Below are 24238 nucleotides of genomic sequence, written 5' to 3'. Positions count from 1 at the left end.
ACATTCTTATATTCATTTTACACAATCGTCTTCTTTTCCCTCAAAGTATTGGTCATTTCTTCTCCACAGTCCTCACTCTCTCTCTCTCTCTCTCTCTCTCTCTCTCTCTCTCTCTCTCTCTCTCTCTCTCTCTCTCTCTCTCTCTCTCTCTCTCTCTCTCTCTCTCTCTCTCTCTCTCTCTCTCTCTCTCTCTCTCTCTCTCTCTCTCTCTGAAATATTGAATAATTGTTGCCTTCAATATTCATTGTTTTTATCTTAATATATAACAATAACTAAACTGCACTAGCTAAGTTGGTATATTATTTCAAGTCTTACTGTGATATTTTTATTTTGTTTTTCTTTTTTTTTTGCATTAAATAAAATCATGATCTTACAACCAATCACCCAAAATGACGGAGAAAAGAAATATCAAATTTGAAAGCAGAGTGTTTTAGTTCAAGTAAATAGTATATAAAACATGAAGAATAGAATACTATATCTTAAATAGTATAGTAGACTCTCTATAAATAGTATAATTCCCATTATTCCAGTATATAATTTTTACAGGTTCATGGTATTCAATACTTTTTGGCCATATTTGATTTTCAATAATATAATCAAAATATGTTATCATTCGTAAATGCTTAGGTTTGATATAAGTTGATATACCTTGGATCTTACCAAGGGCCGGCTCAATGGTATCATGGGCTCTCGGGCAAAAACAAATTTCCCTAACTAATATCTTTCTTTAAAAAATCTGATAGATATTTGTGTTTTTTCTTAAATATCAGAAGTATTTAAGAAAATAACTATGATAAAACAAAAATACTTTCATATAAAAAAATTTGGACTCCTTTTTTATTTTTAATATAAAATTATATATATATTTTTAAAAATTGGACCCTTATCTACTAATAAATAGGGGACAACGGACTGGACCCGGGGCTGTTGCACCGCTTGTCCCCGCGGTTGCACCGCTTGTCCCCGCGGTTGCACCGCTTGTCCCCCTATCTAAGCCGGCACTGATCTTACCAATTCTATGCCATATTATATGTTTATTTAGAGTCTTTATATTAGCCTTGGGATTTTTGTCCGAACCGAACCAAAATTTTTGTTTTTTGATTCGGTTACGGTTTTTGATTCAGTTTAGTTCGGTAAGACTTTAAAAAATATTATGTTTGCGGTTCAGTTTGGTTTTTGATTTTTGATTTTCAAAACAAAATTAAGAAAACCCAAAATAAACAAAAAATGTTTGAAAACAACCGAAAAAACTAGGGGTGGGCGTTCCAGTTTAATTATGGGTTCGGTTTGGTTTGATTTATTTGTATCTAGGAAAACCTTAACCAAAGTCAACTCAAACTATTTTGGCTTGGTTTGTATTCGGTTTGGTGATGTTGGGTTCAGTGATGTTGGGTTCGGTTTCTATTCGGTTTGGTTTGTGTTTGGTTCGGTTTAATATGGTATTATTTTTGTTTATTCAGTTCAATCGAGTTAATTATTTTATTTTTTCTAGTTTTATTAGAAAAATATATGGGCAATTCTCTCAAATAGCCTTTTTAAGTTTTTGTCACAAAAAATAGCCCTTAAAAATAAAATTACAAAAATAACATTTTTGGTTTTGAAAATTTTAATTTTAATTTTTTATTTTTAAAAATTTGAAGACATTCCTAAAACTCCACCCCTTAACTCTAAACCCTAAATCTTAGATTAGTTAATCCAAGTATTATAAATGCATATTTATCCTTTAATAAAATCTCTTTTGGTTATTTTTTTTCTTGGGAAGCTATTTTGTGAAAATAAACTAAAAAGGGCTTAAGAGAATGTAAAACGATATTTTATAAAAACATAAATAAATCACCATTTACACTAAATCATTACTTTCTTCGTATTTAAATGTAAAGCTAAACATCACAATAAGAATCTAGAAAATGTAATCCAATAATCTATACTATTAAAATAGAAGTACAAACTTAACTTCACCCTTAAACTTGCAATATATTTACAATTCAATACCACTGAAAGTTAAATAAATAATGTATTAAGTAATGTTATCTTTATGAGCATTAAATAATATCCTACACAAAATTGTAAAGTAATGTTTGCGTTTTTAACCATTAACTAATTTCCTTAAAAATTGTACGTAAACAATAACCCACTCCTCAGTATTTCCCCTCTAATTTATCATTCATCATTATACATTATGAAATATTACTTTAACTACAAAAGACTTGATATTATGATAACAATCCACCAGTAATTAGTGATTTATTCAATTTCATTGTAAGGTACTATTTTAAATTGCAAATTATAAAACTAACATAAATATATATATATATATATATATATATATATATATCCTTTAAATTTTTGTAAATAATGACTAATGCAGTTACTTTTTACATAAGTAAGACCAAATGTTTTATATTTTTAAGTGTATAGGCGTTTGTACGACATTATTTTAATTGATTATTTATAGTTTATTTGACGGTATTTGACAATTAAATTATATTTACTCAATACTGAAAATAAAATGTCAATTAAAATTGTCACAATAACATAGAAAATATGTAATATATTATTAGTCAATATTATGTAAATTTTGTAAACATAAAATAACAAAAACACACAAAAAACGAAAGACAAAACAATATTCGAGAGGTCGTGCGGTCAAACTCTAGTTTTATAATATTATCTTCAACCTAATATAAATATCATAATAAATTTTTGGTTTTGATGTTAATGTATGAGATTCATATTATTTTATTTATTTTTTAGTTATATTTATTCTATTTTTAGAAGTAAAGTACATAAATTTTTGTTTAGTTGTTTAGTTTAAATGGTTAAATATATTAAATTATAATATTAATAGTATTTTAATTAATTTAACTAAAAATACTTCGATTTTTCGGTTTGGTTTGGTTTAAAACTATCAAACTGAACCATTTGGGTTGATAAAATCTCAAACCAAATGGTTTAGACATATACTTAGGTCTGGTTTGAATCGGTTTGAGTTCGGTTGGTTGATTTGGTTTGGTTCAGTTTTTTTTTTGCCAATCCCTATGAAAAACCAAACCGAAATTACTCGAAAAAATAAAAAATAACCAAATTTAACCGAAATAGCCGATTTTAACCAAAAATATCCAAATAATTTTAGAAAATATACCAAAATTAACTGAAAATCGTACTTTGGAAATAAAAGTGAAAACCGAGAAATAACCAAAATTTTATTCGGTTAATTTTGGAATTAGTTTTCAAAATTTCGGTTAACTGAAAACCGATGGTGCGGTTTGGTTTCGGAAAACCAAAATTGTAGGCCTACTTTATATTATGTATGTAGTTTACTTTAGGGTCTTTACATGTTTAGGTGCGTTTTGGAGCATTGTGGAGTTTATGGACCGAAATGGAGCTTAAATGGAGTTAGTAGCTGAGTAAATGAAGAGATGACAGAGTCGATACCCAGAGGAAGTGTCGTTCGATATACATCCTTGGTTTCGGTCGACACCCGATGCGAGAGGCCTTACGGGCTGAGATCAAGAATTGGGCCCTTAAACTTCCACAAATTACAAGATTGTCCCTGACGTGTTTTGACCTACATATATATGTTATGCCATTGTTTAGGAAATACACATACACAAAGAAAAAAATAGGCTTTTATTCTTAGAATATTTTGTAAGATTTGGAGTGAAGATCAAGAACTCCTTCGGAGTATTGTTTTGAAACTTCGGTTGTTCTATCTCTAATCTAATTATGCAATTAATCGTGTTTATCTCTATGTATTGCTTGGTTATGTCTGAGTAGAATACTTGTTAGACTTAGGGTTTAACATGGTTATGATGAATTATTGATATTAGAACTTCTAAGGTTATTTTCTAGAATCCTTCATAGAGTTAGATCTTATTGCTTGCATTCTAGAGTAGCTAACTAGAATCATGATCTAGGAGTTGAAAATTGCAAGAGTAGGGTTATACATGATAGTAATTCTGTTGAGCTAGGTTATTAGTCGCAGTGACACACTGGTTTAATCAACTTAGTGAAATTATGGATCTGAACACTAATGCCTGTTTGGAAGCGTATCGATCGACATCCTATACTATAGGTGTATCGATCGACATTCGTTCCGTATCGCATATGAAAGTATGGTACAGATTCAAACTTCTAGTCTCACAGTGAGAGCTGGAGATCTTATAATTGCATTCGAGTTATAGGGTTGATTGTCACTTAGCAACTATATCAGAATTTATTACCTAAACCTGAAAGTCTAGCTTTGGTTTTATCTGTTTTCACAACTATTTCAATATTATTTACTGCTTTATAATTTATTTACTGTTTAATTTATTGCTGCTTAGCTTAATCTTACATTCTATCTGATATTTTGTGTGTCTACGCTCCCTATGAATTTGATCCCTAAATACTACAGTTGAACCTATTTGAGAGAGTAAAGTTAGCTCTAAGGTAATTTGAGCTTGCATCAAAAGAAAAAAAACTTGTTAAAAAATGCGGCCTCCATGGGCTTTTAATCGGCGGATATGCGTGGGGGCGGAGGACCACCGCTGTGAGTTGGTGTTAATCGGAGCATTAATCAGATTTTTTTTAAATTATCATTTTTGTATATTTTATGTTCTAAATCACACAGATCTCTTAGATTTGTTCTATTGTGATTAAAATCTTCAAGATTAAACAATGAAATCACGAAAGTAAAAGAATGGTGGCTGCTGCTTTTTTTGTCGGGTTTATTATGCTATTAGAAACAACGAGAAACATTACATAGATGATACAGTATTACAGCTGACCATTCTACCTGCTTTATAAGAATTCATGTCTGACTGCATCACCCTGAGCCGCCCTATGAGATCCATTCCTGACGGTATTCCTTGCGCCATGCTGAAGATCCCTTGTAAGACTTGTCTCCAATATTCTGCATAATTCGCCTTCTCCGGGAATTGAAACTCAAACCTCCTGGTGTAGAATTTGCGTCGCCTGAGATTCAAATCCCAGACTTGGGTGTATAAGCCTTTTAAACCTTGACCACTAGGCCATGGTGGCTGTTGCTCTGTTAAAAAAATTGCAGGGATTTAGGTTGAAAACAAGGATATTTTCGTCTTTTCTCAGTTAATTAAACCTAAAAATTCAAAAAATCAACATAATGAGCCTAACTCCCCTCGAGCACGGGCCTGGAATAAGTTTAGAGAAGCTCATTACTACTAGACTAGGTGTCTTCAACAGTTTTAGTACACATATTAATTATATAATACTAATATATATATATATATATATATATATATATATATATATATATATAATATATAATTTATAAAGTTACTCCCCAATTAATCTTTGTATAATCTCCGATTAACTGATTTGGTGCTAGACACTACTCGATCACATGCATAGCGCCTAGTGAGTTTCAGAACAAGGGTAAAAACCAATCGATTTAAAACAACGATACAACAACAAACATACCAAATGTTTATTTACTGTGCAGCCACATTTTAATTCTACTTAGTCAAAAAGAATAGAAAAATACAAATGACACATTGCAACCGAGTGATAAGATGTAAAGCTGATGGAGTAATGAAGGAGAAGAATGAAGAGACGGATAATATATGACTTGCAAAAGAGCTGGTGACAGGATTGATGGAGGAGGAAAAGAAACCACCACGGAAGGTGGAGAAGAAGAAGAGACGATGGGATGAACATACATGGGTGGAGATGGAAGTGGAGAGAAGATGGTGGCAGCGATGAAATAACTGGTGATGATGGTAGTCGTAGTGCTGATTTTACCGATGTATTAATAGCAAAAACATAATATATATTGCGTCTCATTGCGTCTCATTTCTATTCTGTATGTATACAAAAGTATAGAACATAGAATTTTTTTATTTTCTCCTATCTTTTACTAACTGACGGTGGCGTGTATGTGACGGCAGAGAAGAAGAAGGTGCATCTCTCCATATTGAATACAGAGGATGTGGATGAAGTGAGTCATAAAATGTTTGAAAAAAAAAAGAAGAAAGTGAAGGGGTTTGTGCTTTCACAATGGTGTTTGTCACTGTGAATTTCTGAGACCAAGGGAAAACACATGAAGGACTTCAAGCCTTGGTCAGATGACAAAAACTCAAAACAAATTCATTGTTTGCTTAGGGCTGGGTAAAAAAACTAAATCCGAATAATTGAACCGAACCCGATCCGAAAAAAGTAGTACTGAATTCGAAAAGAAATTGATTAGATATCTGAACGGGGTCAAATTTATATATTTAGAGAGCCAAAACTGAACACGATGAGAACAAAAGTATTTCGGGTACCCAGATTTATCTGAAATAGATCTACAGACCTATATATATGATAAATTTTTAGATTTAATGTATATTAAAACATCTAAAATATACATATGATACTTTTAAATTATCTAAAATACTTTAAAATATATACAAATAGTCAAAAATAAATATCTAAGATAGTTAAGTATACTCAAAACACCAAATATATTTAAAATATTTATTGATTCTTTATCCAAATAGTCAAACCAAACTAATTCATATGTAAGGTTTAGGTATTTTGACATATGTTATTCAAATTTATATATAATATATTACATGATTATAAATTTTGAGAAATTTAAAATATACAATGAATTTTTTTTAAATAATTTAAATGCATTATCCAAACCAAACCGAAATTCATAAATACCCGAATGAGGCTGAAATCTTTAACCCCAAAAACGCGAAACCAAAAACCCCAATAGACCCGAACCGAACCTGAATGGATATCCGAACGCCCACTCCTAGTTTGTAGAGTGTTTTGAAACCCGACCCGGATCCGCGGTTGAACCGGTAAACCCGGTGATCCAAAATAAATTCGGGTTAGGTTTTGTGAAAAATCCAAAATTTAAAAAACCCGCAAAACCCCGCTAAAACCCAAAATCCGGTACTGGTTGAACCAATAGATAACTTTTTAGGTGTTAATTATATTTTAATTATGTTTTATATTCTAAATTTGCAACTAAAAATTTAGGTTATTATTGCCGTCTTCTTTTTCCTCTTCGTCTCCTTACATCTACTGGCTTACTTACAATTTATTACAATTTGTTTTACTTTTAGTTTATTTTGGATTTGAAGTTTAATTTATTATTCACATTAGACATAAATATTTATGAATTTTATTCTTGATTTTTTAGATGTCATAATTCTTAACTAGTTACAATTTTTTTAAATAGTCTAAACTATTTTTGATATTTTGTATATCAAATAAAAATAAAAATATAAAAAGTTAAGCTAAGTATTCTAAATGTTTATTAAACATAAAATATATACATATCCAAACTATTTTTTTATGTTTTAAAGATATTTAGAAAGTAATAACTTTAGTTTCTATATTTTTATTTTTTATTTTATTAGCTAATATGTTATTATATAATAAAATTAATTTATTTATTAATTCACGATTCAACTGCGGTTCACCCGCGGTCGATCCAATGATCCAGTGATCCGGTAAGTCGTCCGGTTCAGTGTCCGGGTCGGTTTTCAAAACATTGTGTCCCTCTCTGTTTTGGCTGCAAACAAGAAGAATCCGAGAAATGACAGATCTTTTACATATACTAATTATTAATTAAATTTGGTTTTTCTCTTTACAGGTTGCACCAGTTTCATGCAAAGGTGATATGATATTATTACATAAAATACATGGCATATGCTATCAATTTAGATTATTTAGATAGGGTGAATTATATTTTTGCGATATATAGTAGAAACTCTATAAGTTAATACTAGATAGATTAATAAACACGGTAAACTAATAAATATCTTCGGGCTCAAGTTGCGTCACTGTAAAATATGACATAATTCAATAAAATAGTTATCATATATATAAAATTTATATAAACATACACAAAATTTTGTTGCTTATATTTCTCTAAAATAAAATTTATTCTAATTTTATCCAACTAAATATAAAAGTAAATTTGTACTCCATGATATGTAATCATCATACATAAAATGCATCATTAATCCAATAAAAATAGTTAAAATATATCTCTATAAACCTTAAACAATATATAATGTCATAAATGGAATCTTCTTTTCAGTTCTCTACACTATAAATATGAAATTATCTTTAAATTAAATAATTCCATAAATTATATAATTATATAAACTAATAAATTCTTGAATTCCCAACATTATTAATTTATAGAGTTCTTACTGTAATAAGGTTGATTTTAACACTAGCTAGTACTGGAAACAAAGCCCCTATATATTAAAGGAGAAACATTTGAAAAACTGTAACCTCAATTTTGTAAAAATTAAAAAGACCCCAATTCTTAGGTGTCACTCAATTAGGTAGTCAATTACATTCAATTGAAAAATAATTAGGTCCACATTCGATTTTTATATGTTGCTAGATACATTTGTTGGTTAAACTATATGATATGATGATATAATATGATATTTACGATAGAAACATTTATGATTGTTCTGCTAGATATAGTTACTATTTTCTTTTATTTCCTTAAATAAAATCTATGGAATTACCATGAATGACTAATATATATATATAACAATTAATGTTTCTAATAATAAAGATTTGATAACAATTTATATCTCCTCGATCATTTTTTATTTAATTTAATATTATTAAAATAAATTAAACAATCGAAATAGCTATAAAATTAAAACTTAGATGTTTTCGTATATGTTATATTTTGAATTTAAAAAATGAAAATAAATGACTAAAAATATTAAAGTTATTATGTTAAAAATTAATGATCAATGGTTTAACACTTTTATTATAAAAAGATACACATGATTTTAAAACCATATGAGTAAAAAGTATCATTTAATAATAACACAAATATATATATATATATTAAACTATATATCATATAAGATTACATCAATATTTTAATTTCAAAACTTTCAATGAATTTTCAAGAACATTTATAAATTATAAACTTATTAATTTTTCACATTGAAAATTTTGTTATCAATGATATTAAATATTTTGTTATAAAACGATATGAATGATCATAGAACCGTATGATTATGAAGTTTCATTTAATAAATAACTATATAAAATATAATATATAAATATACTATTCTTAGAAAAGTAGGTTGGTTCATCTTAACTTATATTACACTTTTATTAAACTAACTCGAATTGATAAATAATGTACAAAAAAACAATCTCGCACTTTCTTTAAATAAAAGTTATGAAATTACCTAATATGATTAACGTATATATGAAAAGTAACTATTATGAATAATGAATATTTGATAAAAAAAATTGTATCTTAGTTATTTTATTATTGTATATTATTAAAAGATATTAAACAATCACATTAACTATATAATAAAAACATTTAAATTTTTTCTTATATGCCATATTTTGAATTTTTCAAAATGTTTATAAATTATTAGAAATTTGAAGATCTCACTTTGAAAATTTTGTGATCAATAGCTTAATTTGTTTTGTTATAATAAGATATAAATAATCATAAAATGGTATTAAATATGAATTTTTATTTAATAAATTTTCAAACTAAATAATATATATATATATATACAAACGATTTAAAGCAACAAAACTGGCTGCATCAATTTTAGTCGTTCAGTTGAAACATTTCAAAACTATGTGGAAGACTATAGTCAAAGTAATTCAATTTTGAAAATAATAAGATGATGGTTCTAAAATCATTAAAATTGTTCTCAATGAAGTGAACATGATTTTGTAATAAAAAGTGACTTATTGACCATAATACAATTTTTATAGATATAAACAGGGTGATAAAAAAATTTAAGCCCAAATCGATCAGGCTCATCATAAATTCAAAATAGATTTCGGTCCACAATTACAATTACAAATATTCAGCACAACATATCCCATATATATATTAAAGGAGAAGCATTGTAAGAAATGTATTCACACTATAATGGACATGTGGTATTCTCACAATGATTTGAGAATGAGCATTCACACTCTCAAAAATATTTTCACACTCTATATAAATGTGTTCAAACTATGTATTTTATGTTTTTTAATATAAAATTCACATGTAAGGTTCCAAAAATATGAATTTAAAATCTAATTCTACAATAGGATATTAAGACATGATAAAACAATCCAAAACCAACTAATATCCAAATTAGGGATGTTCAATATGCTAAAACCAAAGAGTACCGAACCGAACAGAAATAGATAATATGGTTTTTTTTTGTATATACCATCGTAACCAAATGGATGTGATTTTTTTAAAAAATCGTAGGATTTGGATATGGTTTGATTTATAACCGATTAAACTGAAACATGTAAATATGTATATATTTATAATGACGCATGAATATCTATTTGTTATATGAGTTGAAATATAATTATAATTTGTAAATCACTTGAATCACTTGAATTATAATAAAGTAAAAATTTACTGCAAGTGAGGCTTCTTACTTTTTAGTCTTTCTTTTTTGATCTTTTTGTTTTATTTTAACAATAACTAAATTGAAGTAAAGATTATAAATTTGATGGACAACAATTAGTTGAAATTCTTTACAACTTTTTTTATCTTTAAACAAACAGAGTTGTGTTTAATCGAAGACATATTAATTTGATGAACACACTAAATATGGAAGAATAGAAAATCTTTTATTTCATGCTTCTGTTTTGTTTTTTTTATTTTTGGTTTTAAAATTTAGAGCTTTGATATCAATTCTAGATTTGATTATTTTATTAGATGATAGAAGCATTTTTTATTCTTTTATTTAATATATAATATTTTTAATAAATGACTTTTTGACAACATGACTCTAAAATTCGTATAATATATAATATGATCTCAAAGTAAATAATTATGTTTTTGGTATAAAACCGAATAAACTGAAAACCGACGGTATGTAAACCAAATCGAACCGAAGTAAATATGGATTTAGAATAGTAGTTATATTTTACTAAACGAAATACCGAAAAAACCGAACCAACCGAAACCAACCCGATATTTGGATTGAACACTCCTAATCCAAATGAAACGGAACTGTTGTTTCATTCTCCAAAACATAATAAAAATAACAATTTCATCCAGTAAAAGATGTGGATCTTATTCTATCCTAGTTAGACAGTATTTATTAAAGAAAATCCATAGTATATATTTTTGGACAGATTAATAAAACACAATAAAGTGAAAAAGAAAGAAATAGTATATAGTTTTGGACAGATTAATAAAACACAATAAAGTGAAAAAGAAAGAAATTTAAAACCCAACACTTATATTGAGATGGGCCTAAACCGGACCGACGTATATTTATCTACTAATACTAAACTACAAATCGCCCCTCCGTAAGATTCAGAAGAGAGAAAGCTCAAAAACCTTTGAGAGCGGAGAACAAAATAATCTGCAAGTAAAAAAAAAAACCCTAACTCCTCCCCCGACGAATCGATGGAGCGAGACGAAGAATCAAGCGTACCGATGATGGAGATGTGCACTAACGGAGGAGGCGAAGACACCTCCAATCGGAGACCAATTATAAGCGGCGAACCTCTCGACGTGGAAGCTTACGCGACGCTGTACAAGGGACGAACGAAGATCATGCGGTTACTCTTCATCGCTAGCCATTGCGGTGGGAACCAGACGATGCAGCTCGAAGCGTTGAGGATGGCTTACGACGAGATCAAGAAGGGGGAGAACACTCAGTTGTTCAGAGATGTGGTCAATAGGATCAACGGGAGGCTCGGGGATAAGTATGGGATGGATTCGGCTTGGTGTGAGAGTGTAGATCGTCGCGCTGAGCAGAAGAAAGGAAGGCTGGAGAACGAGCTCAGTTCGTATCGGGTAAATCTCGCTTGTTGATGACTCTCTGTTGCTGGTTTCGATGATTCTGTTACATTAGGTTATTAGAGAATGAAGTATGTGGTGTGTTGTTTATGTGTGGCCTTAGTGTGTGCGTAGCTCTTTTCTGGTGATTTGTTTGCTTGGTTATGTAATTACATAGTAGTGATATTTCTGTCTTGATTATACAGACAAATCTTTTAAAGGAAAGTATCTGATTGGGTTCATTGTTATCTGTTAATGATGATTCTCTACTGCTGGCTTTTATGATGTTATTGCTTAAGAGATTAAAAGTAGTGTTTTTTATGTGCTGCTTAGTGTGTTTGCATGGCTCTTTATCTGGGAATATAATTGTTTGATTCTCTAATTGTGTAAATAGTGATTTCATCTTCTTTTTTTTGATTATACAGACTAATCTGATCAAGGAAAGCATCAGAATGGGTCATAATGACTTTGGTGACTTCTACTATGCTTGTGGTTTGCTCAATGATGCGTTCAAGAACTATGTTCGAACACGAGACTACTGCACCACGGCTAAGCACATTATTCACATGTGTATGAACGCCATTCTCGTCAGCATCGAGATGGGACAGTTCAGTCATGTTTCAAGCTACGTGAACAAGGCAGAGCAGAATCCAGAAGCCCTTGAACCTATTGTAGCTGCTAAACTGCGATGTGCTTCTGGATTGGCTCACTTGGAGCTGAAAAAGTATAAGCTCGCTGCTCGTAAGGTATGTTGAATTGTCGTGTTTTCTAAAGCTCGAGTTCTTATTGATATATAATCCGTTGAATTTGGATATTGTCTTTGTGCAGTTTTTGGATGTTAGTCCAGAACTTGGGAATTCATATAACGAGGTCATTGCTCCACAAGACGTTGCAACCTATGGAGGACTTTGTGCACTGGCTAGCTTTGATCGATCAGAATTAAAGGCATTCATTTGTCCCTTTAAGATTTTTCTCATTTTTTTTCATGTATTCTTGAACCATCATAACTCACTAGTCTTATGTGACAGGCAAAAGTGATTGACAACATCAACTTCAGGGATTTCTTGGAGCTAGTACCCGAAGTGAGGGAACTTATCAACGATTTTTATTCAAGGTAACATGTTTCTTACAAAACTTTTGCCTATACCATGCTTTTCTCCAAATTCTTATCAATCTCGACGTTGGATAGATTACCCAAAGTGAACCTTTTTCTCCTGTATTTCTCATCGGAACTCATGAATAACATCTCTTGTTGGCAGCCGCTATGCTTCCTGTCTGGAGTATCTAGGAAGTCTCAGAGCGAATCTGTTGCTGGACATCCATCTACATGATCACGTTGACATTCTCTATGATCAGATAAGGAAGAAGGCTCTTATTCAGTACACGCTGCCATTTGTGTCTGTTGATTTGAGCAGGATGGCCGATGCGTTCAAGACGAGTGTCTCTGGTCTAGAGAAGGAACTGGAAGCCTTGATAACAGACAACCAAATACAGGTTCTGTTCTGTTTCCAGTAAGAAACTGTTGTTTTATTACTGTCATTTCAAAACCATTAAATCCTTTTTTTCATCCTCGACAGGCACGGATTGATTCACACAACAAAATCCTCTATGCAAGGCACGCGGATCAGAGGAATGCAACTTTCCAAAAGGTGCTTCAGATGGGTAACGAGTTCGATAGGGATGTCAGATCAATGATGTTGAGAGCCAACCTTCTTAAACATGAGTATCATGCCAGAGCTGGAAGAAACCATTGAGATGGGACTTCTTGTACTTGGCTAACTCGAGAGGCACTGGTCTATTCCAAGGTCATATACGTTTATGAAAGATTCGTTTGGTTTTAGTTGTTTGTTAGATATGTCTAGACAATCATCTCTGCTCTCTTGTTACTGCGTTTGTTTTCTTGACTCTTAATTTTTAATCAAATCATTGGACTTTGAATCAAATCCTAAGTGTGAATCTGAAAAACGCTTGGAATTCACATTGAAAGTGAATATGGTCAACAAACTTTATAGTCAGGCATCTAAGTACACACTTGGTTCCATGGGCCAGTATCAATTATTCTACAGCTTTTCCACGCATGTGGGGACACTCATATCTCATCTCCCTAACTAATATCTGTTTCACTTTGTCAACTTTGCTAAGTAAATTATACGATACTTAGGGCCAGATGTCACTCTAAAATGTAGGGCTCTTTCTAATCTACAAAGATAATCATGGAAACGGCATGGTCATTTTCTACAAGTACAATCTCGAAAACTGCAAAACCAAGAGTTGGTGTCGGCAAGACGTATCATCATGTGAGATTTAAGTGTGAACTTTTGAATTTAGTGTCAAAGAACTTTTGATATTTAATTTCGATAGCTACTTTTCATTATTGATAGTTGAATTTATATGAATTTCATCATCGATTGAGGTAACTCTTTCTAAGTCATCGACTGAGGGTACAAAACTTATGTTCTGTAATCTGTAAGCTGTAATAATTAATCGCGTTATCGTATGTATTTCTTCACTCCCTATGCATTTCTTTAAGTTGTTCTCTTTGTGTATACGTTTAGTGGTTTATCTTTTTCTATTTTTGTCCATGGCAGAATATTCAAGGGTGTTTTTTCAACATTCGAACAAAAGTAGAAACTGGGCAGATTACTTTATGTAAACAGCCTATTGGTTTTTGTATGGTCGATTGGTATTTTGAGTAAGTAAAGGCATTATTCTAAGATGAAACGGTCCATTATCAATCAAACTATATATTAAAATAATTATTTTGCCCTTTTTATAATGGGTCTTAGGTAGCATCGCAATAACTCCATGTAATTGTATTTACTTAAAACTCACAAACCATAGAGTTATGATTCCACCAAATTTGGAAGATGTGCCATTAAATCTACCCACCCATGTACTGTACTCCATCGGAAACATGTCTTCTGTGCATGGTTTTGATGTTCTATATTTTAAAATATACTCCTATAGTTTATTCATCTCATGTGATTCTAGACCATAGACCACAAAACTACTCGCTCTAATAACGCGCTGAGATGAATATTCTTTTAAAAAATCTTTTCATATTTACAATACAATGGTTTCAAAAGTAAATTGACATATGATGCGTCGCACTGTGAATTATGAAACATTTGCTCATATTGACGCTGAAGAAAACCCATCAGAGATTTACAATGCAACAATATCCATCGTGAAGAAACGTGTGGGAAGATAATGAATTCAACAAATAAACACAGCTCAAAATACGAAGCAAATGTGAAGTTAAAAGCCAACAGAAAGCAGTAGGGGGCAAAACAGTAAGCCTGGCTTGAAGTGGACTTTTATAGCAAAAGGTTCCTAATGTCAAAGAGTCAAACCCAACTTTTCAAATGGGTTTATATAATTTGTAAGGCTTTCCATGACTCCACATCTCATCATTTCCCTTTTTACCCTTTTTCTATCATCTTTTTATTGTCGTTTCTCTTGTCTTTTTTCATTTATTATGTATTATCTTCTCTCTCTCTCTCTTTCTTTTTCATGGACATGCACCAGAGCGACAAAAAGCTAGCTTAACAGTTAGGGCTCTCTTCATCCATGGCGGATTCATAAATTTTTCCATCTTTTCATTATTACGCTAATTGAATCTTCATGAATTTCAACGGTTATCTCGGCGACGGTTCTTCCGGTGACCACTTCTCTTTCTCCGCCGCATCCACCATGCCTCACTCTCGTCCCTTCTCCTCTAACGGTCTCTCCCTTGGACTCGTAAGCTCACAAAACCCACCCTATTCTTCTTAATCCTCTACTTAGCTTAATTATATAATCTCTGTGTGTTGGTTTGGACTTTGGTAGCAAACGGATGGAGTAAACGGAGGAGGAGAGGCTTTCGAGACGAATGCGACTCGTAATAAGAGTAGAGGAGGAGAAGATGGAGAAAGCAGATCTGAGAGTGATAACGCCGAAGCTGTCTCCGGCGACGATCTCGAAACCGGTGATAAACCTCCGAGGAAGAAGAAACGTTACCATCGTCACACTGCTAAACAAATACAAGACCTCGAATCGTAATTTAATTAACTAACCCCTCCACAGAAGAAAAAAAGTTATCTTCTTAATTACTTCCTTACAAGATGAATCTTTTGCTTTCAGGGTTTTCAAGGAGTGTGCACATCCCGACGAGAAACAGCGTCTTGATCTCAGCCGTCGTCTCAACTTAGATCCACGACAGGTCAAGTTCTGGTTCCAGAACCGCCGTACTCAGATGAAGGTACTGTCTTCTTCTTGTTCTTTGTTTTGTTTCTTTTGAGCTGATTTTTTTTTTTTTTTTTTTTTTTGTTTCTAGACTCAAATCGAACGACATGAGAATGCTTTGTTGAGACAAGAGAACGATAAGCTTCGAGCTGAGAACATGTCTGTACGCGAAGCAATGAGAAACCCTATGTGCAGCAACTGCGGCGGACCAGCAGTCCTCGGCGAGGTCTCCATGGAAGAGCAACACCTTCGCATCGAAAACTCGCGTCTCAAAGACGAGTTAGACCGGGTCTGCGCCTTAACCGGTAAATTCCTTGGCCGGTCACCCCCCGGTTCACATCATGTGCCGGACTCATCACTCGTCCTCGGAGTTGGATCCGGTGGTTGTGGTTTCACTCTCTCCTCTCCCTCCTTGCCTCAAGCTTCTCCGAGATTTGAGATCTCTAATGGTACCGGTTTAGCTGAACCACCGGTTAGTGATTTTGATCAGAGATCGAGGTATCTGGACTTGGCTCTTGCGGCTATGGAGGAGCTTGTGAAGATGGCTCAGAGACACGAGCCGCTTTGGATTCGGAGCTCGGATAATGGGTTTGAAATGCTTAACAAGGAAGAGTACGACGCAAGTTTCAGTCGATGTGTTGGACCAAAGCAAGATGGGTTTGTGTCTGAAGCTTCTAAAGAAACTGGAAACGTTATCATCAATAGCTTAGCACTCGTTGAAACCTTGATGGACTCGGTTAGTAAACTAATCACCTTAGTTACCATATGCTTTATGTATAAACAAAATGTTAACAATAATGATTGTGTTTGATAGGAACGATGGGCGGAGATGTTTCCGTCTATGATCTCAAGAACATCAACCACGGAGATTATCTCTAGTGGCATGGGAGGGACACGAAACGGTGCACTTCATCTGGTAACTTAACACAACATACTCATATGTGATGTTATATATGATCAAATGTGTCTCACTTTTAAACTTTTGTTTTTGGCTCAAATTTTAGATGCACGCAGAGCTTCAACTGTTGTCTCCACTTGTGCCTGTTCGACATGTCTCGTTCTTGCGGTTCTGTAAGCAGCACGCGGAAGGTGTTTGGGCAGTTGTAGATGTCTCAATTGATTCCATAAGCGAAGGTTCTTCTTCAGGCTGTAGAAGGTTACCTTCTGGTTGCCTCGTACAAGACATGGCCAATGGCTACTCCAAGGTAACACAATTGATCAAAACTATTTTTCATGTTCTGATTTTACCCTAATCTTGTAATGGTGTCACACTTCTCTATGTACCACATGCTTAAGGTTCTTTGGCTTGTTCTAGAAAATATATTAGTGTTGTATATAATAAAGGTTTCTTAAGCATAGGGTTTGTAGACATTATTAGTTATAACTAATACATCATGCAGGTCAAGTTATACTATACTTTATTGATCAGAAGCATCTAAAGATATCTTCGAGTTCTGTGCCCTTGGATCGTGCATCAAACCCAACACTTACTTTATAAACAAACACTAACATTGTTTAAGCACATTACAGGTAACGTGGATTGAGCACACGGAATACGATGAAAACCGCATCCACCGTTTATACCGCCCGTTACTCAGCTGCGGTCTAGCGTTCGGTGCACAGCGTTGGATGGCTGCGTTACAACGTCAATGTGAATGCCTCACCATTCTCATGTCCTCCACTGTTTCACCTTCACGTAGCCCAACACGTAAACTCCCTCTAAAACGCTGCTTCATTACAAATCCTAACATACTTTCTTGTTAATATGTTTCAACGTTTGTTATAATATCCACAGCCATTAGCTGCAACGGGAGGAAGAGCATGTTGAAGTTAGCAAAGAGGATGACTGATAATTTCTGCGGCGGCGTATGTGCATCGTCGTTACAGAAATGGAGCAAACTTAACGTCGGTAACGTGGATGAAGACGTTAGGATTATGACTAGGAAAAGTGTGAACGATCCTGGTGAACCGCCTGGAATCGTTTTAAACGCTGCGACTTCGGTTTGGATGCCCGTTTCTCCAAAGCGGTTGTTTGATTTTCTTGGAAATGAACGGCTGAGATCTGAATGGGACATCTTATCCAACGGTGGTCCCATGCAGGAAATGGCTCATATCGCTAAAGGCCATGACCATTCAAACTCTGTCTCCTTACTCCGTGCCACCGTAAGATTATCTATACTCTTTTTCTATGCATTAATTTGGTTTACTTTGGGTTGGTTTAGTTAAACCGGGTTTTTGGAGGCATTTAATGTTTATCCTATCGTAGCTGTAATGTGAATGGACTTTGCGTTACGTGACCCCATAGGATGATGTAGTCATATGAATCTTGTCGCTGTGTGATTAGAAAGTGACAAATCTAACATTTGGAAGTATTGTGAAGTTGAAAGTCAAAATTATTAAAAGACACTTTTGACCTTTTCTCTGACGGTGACACTATCGAGCTCACATTATCTTGTTTATTTATTTAGAGTTATTAGTTTTTGGCTTTATTTTTATTACCAATATACCCCTGGACTTATTTTAACTATTGTTGCAGGCAATAAATGCGAATCAGAGCAGTATGCTGATACTACAGGAGACAAGCATAGACGCTGCAGGAGCGGTTGTGGTGTACGCGCCTGTTGATATTCCTGCTATGCAAGCTGTGATGAACGGTGGAGATTCTGCTTACGTGGCACTACTTCCCTCAGGATTCGCCATTCTCCCTAACGCTCCGCAAGGGTCAGAGGAACGTAACGGTAACGGTGGGTGCATGGAGGAAGGAGGGTCGTTGCTAACGGTGGCGTTTCAGATACTGGTGAATAGTTTGCCTACAGCTAAGCTCACGGTGGAATCTGTAGAGACGGTTAATAATCTGATATCGTGTACCGTTCAGAAGATTAAAGCTGCTCTTCATTGTGATATCACCTGAGTTGAGATGGAACGGTGTGTGTTTGTGTGGATTGAGTCAAGAACGAACCTCATCTTGTCAGGAATCGGTGGTGTGATGGTTCGGGCATTTACTCAATATTAAATTTTAGTTTTGGATTATGTTGATGAAAATGTAATTTCGTTTTGTTTTCGGGAAAAATGGTATTTAAAACACCAAGAGTGTAACTTATTATCACATTAAACACTAAACTTTTTTTTTAGCACTTTAAACTTTTAAAATGACATTTTGTCATAATAAACTTTCAACCATGTTTTTCTGGTCATATGATGTTTTTCTGGTCATATGCAACCGATACTGTTCATTTTATAGGTTAAAATGTTGATGTATCAATCTTCTTTTAAGAAAATTAATAAATAATAATAATAATTCAAAAAATTAAAAAATTGAAAAATACAAAATTAAATTCAAAATTTAAAAGTAAAATATTAAAAATTTCTATTTTTTCGAAATATCTAAAATTAAAATGTCGAAATGAAAATAAAATTTTGAAAATTCTAAAAGTTCCAAAATAAGATCAAAAATTAAGAAATTCACACTTAATAGTTAAAACTATAAATATTTACCCAAAATTCATATTCATTTTAAAATTTCATCCAATGACAGTGACCGTAACTTATGACGATATCAAAACTTGCCCCCATCAAAAACTTTTTTTGATAATTCACTTATGGGGATACCTTACGGATTTCGACTAACGCCTAAATACACCTCCATAAAGTATCCCGAGGTCCGCTGATTTCACCCTATAATAATTGATGGTGGCCATACCCGGGGGCGGGGAGGAGGGGCTAATAATTCTCTCTCAAATATACAATTTTGAGTTTTTGTCTTAAAAAAAATTCTAAGAAGAAAAATGACCAAAATATTTTATTAAAGAGATAAAAAACTTTTACATCCTAGATATATAAATACAAATAAATAAAATTAATTTAATTTTTTAATATTTTGATCTTATTTTTGAATTTTTAGAATTTTATTTTAGTTTTTTAAGTTTGAAATTTTAATTTTACATCTTATTTTTAATTTTATAAAATTTTAATATTTTATTTTATCTTTAAGTTTGAAATTTTACTTTTGAATTTTTAGATTTTTTGGAAAAAAAATTAACTTTTTACAAATTTTCAAATTTTTTGAATTTTTATGTATTTTATTATTTTTATTAATTTTTTTGAAAAAACTAAAGAAATCGACACGTCATCATTTTAACGACACCTAAGAATAGGAAAATGTCATTAGAGGTTTGTTATGATAAAAATGTCATTTAAAAGTTTAAAGTGCGAGCAAAAATACTTGAATGTTTAAAGTGATAGACACTTAAAGTGTTTTAAATGGGGTTTTCCCTGTTGTTTTCTATCAAATCATTTTTAGGATGTTCCTATTACTTCATTTAGAACACTCTTCTTTTTTTGTTTGTCACAAACTTCATTTAGAACACTCAAAACTTCGAAAATACTAGTTATGGATAATATCTGATATTTTTTTCTGGTAAAGTGTGTTCTGTGTTGTGAAAGGAAGGTTGGACCATTTATTCGAGGGACCTTTTATTTAATGTCGAAGTTCATGGACTCTTATTAACTGATAGGAAAGGAACAAACGAAGAATGAAGCACGTGAGTGCATGAATATACAGTTTGCACTCATACTCATATATCCTCCATGCAGTGCACAGAAAAGTACCTCAAGAAATGGACCAACTAGTAAGTTTATATATTTTTTTACCTGGTTAAGAGATCTGTTTCTCTTTTAACATGTTTACCAGAAGAAAAAAAAACAATCTGTTTATATCAACATTTTTTTGGGGCTATTCCATCGTAGACTAACATAGTATGGGCTATTATTGACTCAAGGTGGGCCAGGAATCAAAAGCCTTTTTAATCAAGATTGGAAAACATCTTCAGAAAATACCTTAAAAACTAGGTAATAACCCGTGCCTTGCACGGGATGAGATTATTGATTTTGTTATCTTTTTAATAGGTATGGGTATTCGGGTATACCTGAGTCGGTTCTTTCGGATATCGGGTTTTTCGAGTTTGAAAATTAAGTTTTGTTCGGATATTACAACCGAGTCGGGTTCTTCCGGGTTCGGGTAGGTTCGATTTTGATGTAAAAAATCTGAAAATAACCGAATAACTAAAGTATCTGAAACAGGTTTAGATAATAGTACCCAAAGTAACCATATTACACAATTCGGTTCGGATATTTCGTATCCAAACTATCCAAAGGAACCAAAAATAACTAAAATTACTCATTAGACACGGTTTTTTGAGTATTTCTATCCAAACTATCATATTTTATCCAAAAATACACAAAAGTAATTAATATATTTATTTTAATCATAATTTTAATTTTTTAAATAATTATACATATAATTATAAATAATATTTTTAAATATTTATTTACATTTTGGATATCTTCGGATACTCATTCGGTTCTTGGTTCCGATCGAGTTGAGTACTGGTTCTTCGGATACATCAATTTAGGATCCATTTGGTTATTTATCCCGGGTCTAATCGAGTTCAGGACCCTGATTTTCGGTCGGTTCTTTAGTTTCAGATATTTTTCCCAGCCTTACTTTTTAATATAAAAAGACATTATGTCTGTTTAATCTGGATATTCGTTCGGTTTTACGTTATTTTTTCTAACCTACTAAAATATAAATAACATTCTAAATCCATATTTATTTTGTTTTGTTCAGTTGAAATGATCGAGGTTTTTCAATTTTCGGTGATAAACCTAAAACTATTATATTTGTTTGGTTTCATGTAATATGAATTTTGACGGTTCTTATGACGAACCAATGGTTTCATTTTTTAATTTTTAAATGCTTACAAAATCAAATAAAATCTAAATAATAGTTTTAAAAAAAGACATCCAATATTATTTGTATTGTTTGTACAAACAATGTTGGTGACATTTTAAGATTGTGTATTTTATATAAGATAATCTAATATTATTTGTGTTGTTTGAACTTTCATATATGTTAGACATAATATAAAAAGTTGTATATTTATATTCATAGAAATTAGTTTTTGTTGAGTTTAATAATTCTTTAGTAAATCTGCCTAAAAATTCATAGGCAAATTTTGTATTACCTTATTCAACTAACTACATTCAATATCTTCTATATTCATTTTCTGTTTGAATATGATTTAGTAACTTATATAAACTTCCTACTCAAGGTAAAAATCACACTAATTAATTAACTAAATATTTGTTTAATATTATTAACATACATTTCAAAAAGACAACTATAAATATATGTCAAATTGGTCTAGACTAAATCAATTTTTTTACTTTGGTTTAGATTAAATCATTTTTAACTTTGTTATATGGTTTGGATTATATAGATATCTAGTCACTGAGTCAAAATTCACCCGTTCGACAAAACATGCACCCCTTTTCTAATTTTTTTAATAATATCAAAAATTGATTTTCCAAAATGATTAAAAAGAAAAAATAGGTAACATCCAGCCACCCATCGACTTATTTGATTATTATGAACTTATTAATATATTTAAGTTTTTTTTTGACTTATAAAGAAAAAGTAAAATACATTCAAACAACCATGCATGTAAAGCTTAAGCAAAAAAAAAAAACATGCATGCATACGTCAACATGAATGCAACACTTGAAAGTTCATTTTGCTATATGCTTGCAACCATGAACACATACGTTTTATTCTTTTTTCTTTATATATGTTTGCTAATTTGCACATGTGTACATATGTTTTGTTCATTTCTCTTCGCAACTTATTTTTTTTTAATATCAACTTAGCCACATCGAAGAACCCACATCACATGATCTAAACAAAATTTAGATTTTGATGGTGATGATGAGAAGGTAGATGGAGGAAACATGAAAGAAGAAGAAGGTGAGAGGCGGTCGTTGTCCAAGAAGAGCAAGAGAAAGCAGATGTTGAAATCTGATTCTGCCAGTGACAGAGAAGTTGTATTATCTCGAAATATATAATACCCTATGCCATATAGTTACAATATTATGGTTAATACGAAAGGAAATAACAATGTAAATGCTAAATTACATTATGTTAAATAAATATTCTATAAATTCGAACATAGGATATTATCTTCTTTTCTTACTTATTTGAAACTTGGTAAGCAAGATATGCCATATAGTTGCAATATTATTGCTAATAAAAAGGAAATAAGAAAGTAAATGCAAAATTAGTTTATGTTAAATAGATATATTATAAGTTCGTACATTAGATATTTTAACATTTTTTCTGATTTGAGACTTGGTAAGCAAGACAAATATATTAGTTAACTTTAATCTTTAATAAATAATAAATGTTATCTTTAATAACCAAAAGGGTCGTAAATAAAATTAAACAAAACAATTTACATGCACAACGTCCTCTTAAACGGAAAACAAAACAATGTGTTTTACTCCAGAGTTCAAAATTATTATCATGCAATGTTATCCTAAGCTAACGTGATGCGTCAAATTAATAACTACCGCAAAAGTTCAACTAAATCCACCCATGTCTGAATAGCTTCCTTCTATAACGTTGTGAACGTCTATATAGCTTCCTTCTATAACGTTGTTTAACAAAAAGAGAAGAGAACAAACATTATTTGAAGCTGTTGTTTCGGTTATGAAACTTCTGCGAAGAAGAAACACATAATTCAAAAGAGACATATATGAACATTGTGGTCGAGAAGGAAGCTTAGTTTGAGTTCGAGAAGGAATCGTAGTTTGAGTTCAGTTAGTTTATTTGCTATAGCGACATTGTACCTTTGGCCTCTAATCAAGACCACATGTCGGGTGAACAGAGCGACATAGCAATATAGATATGCTCTTAAGCTCACGCAAAGTCGGGTGAACAGAGCGACAAAGCAATATAGATATGTTTGTATATTTTTAGTTTGAGTTCGAGAAGGAAGCATAGTTTGATAACTCTGTTCAAGTCGGGTGAACAGAGCAATATAGATATGCTCTATACTTCTGTCAATAACATTATTTATTCATCTCTCTTACCTTACACACGCGCACAGATTACACAAATATATAATACATTCACAGATATGCACAATACTAACATTACATGGGTGCATGCATCTCATAAATACTTGAGTGTTTTCTTTTTCATCAGTAAACACAAATATCTCGCCAATACACCTCAGTTAAGAATTTTTTTTTTAATGTTTTGTTGTACATCTTTTCTATCATACTTGATAGTATATGTGTTTGTAAATTTTCATACTTTGATTGATTACAAAAATATATCAACTCGCATTGACTAATCAACCTTTTGCAGGTTGCAGTTCAGTTTCTTTTGGTCTAACAGAGTCTAAA

At 31.9% G+C, this 24238-nt stretch overlaps 2 protein-coding genes across 2 annotated transcripts; both read left to right on the top strand.

Annotated features, from left to right (window-relative positions):
• The first annotated feature begins 11283 nt into the window (after positions 1-11283).
• Positions 11284-13713, top strand: LOC108814188 (COP9 signalosome complex subunit 1). The gene is made up of 6 exons (XM_018586700.2): positions 11284-11788; positions 12196-12516; positions 12599-12715; positions 12799-12884; positions 13030-13264; positions 13348-13713. Exons 1-6 carry the CDS (start codon positions 11396-11398, stop codon positions 13522-13524), a joined length of 1329 nt encoding a protein of 442 aa, XP_018442202.1. The 5' UTR covers positions 11284-11395; the 3' UTR covers positions 13525-13713.
• Positions 13714-15260: 1547 nt separating this feature from the next.
• Positions 15261-19188, top strand: LOC108814493 (homeobox-leucine zipper protein HDG1). The gene is made up of 9 exons (XM_018587079.2): positions 15261-15511; positions 15599-15807; positions 15893-16010; positions 16086-16730; positions 16809-16910; positions 16999-17199; positions 17525-17702; positions 17790-18157; positions 18531-19188. The coding sequence occupies exons 1-9, from the start codon at positions 15395-15397 to the stop codon at positions 18903-18905; spliced, it is 2313 nt and encodes a 770-aa protein (XP_018442581.1). The 5' UTR covers positions 15261-15394; the 3' UTR covers positions 18906-19188.
• Positions 19189-24238: the final 5050 nt, after the last annotated feature.

Source organism: Raphanus sativus, chromosome 7, assembly GCF_000801105.2.
Source record: "Raphanus sativus cultivar WK10039 chromosome 7, ASM80110v3, whole genome shotgun sequence".
Taxonomy (NCBI): Eukaryota; Viridiplantae; Streptophyta; class Magnoliopsida; order Brassicales; family Brassicaceae; genus Raphanus; species Raphanus sativus.
The sequence above is the reverse complement of the archived record's forward strand: the minus strand, read 5'-3'. Positions and strand labels throughout refer to the sequence as shown.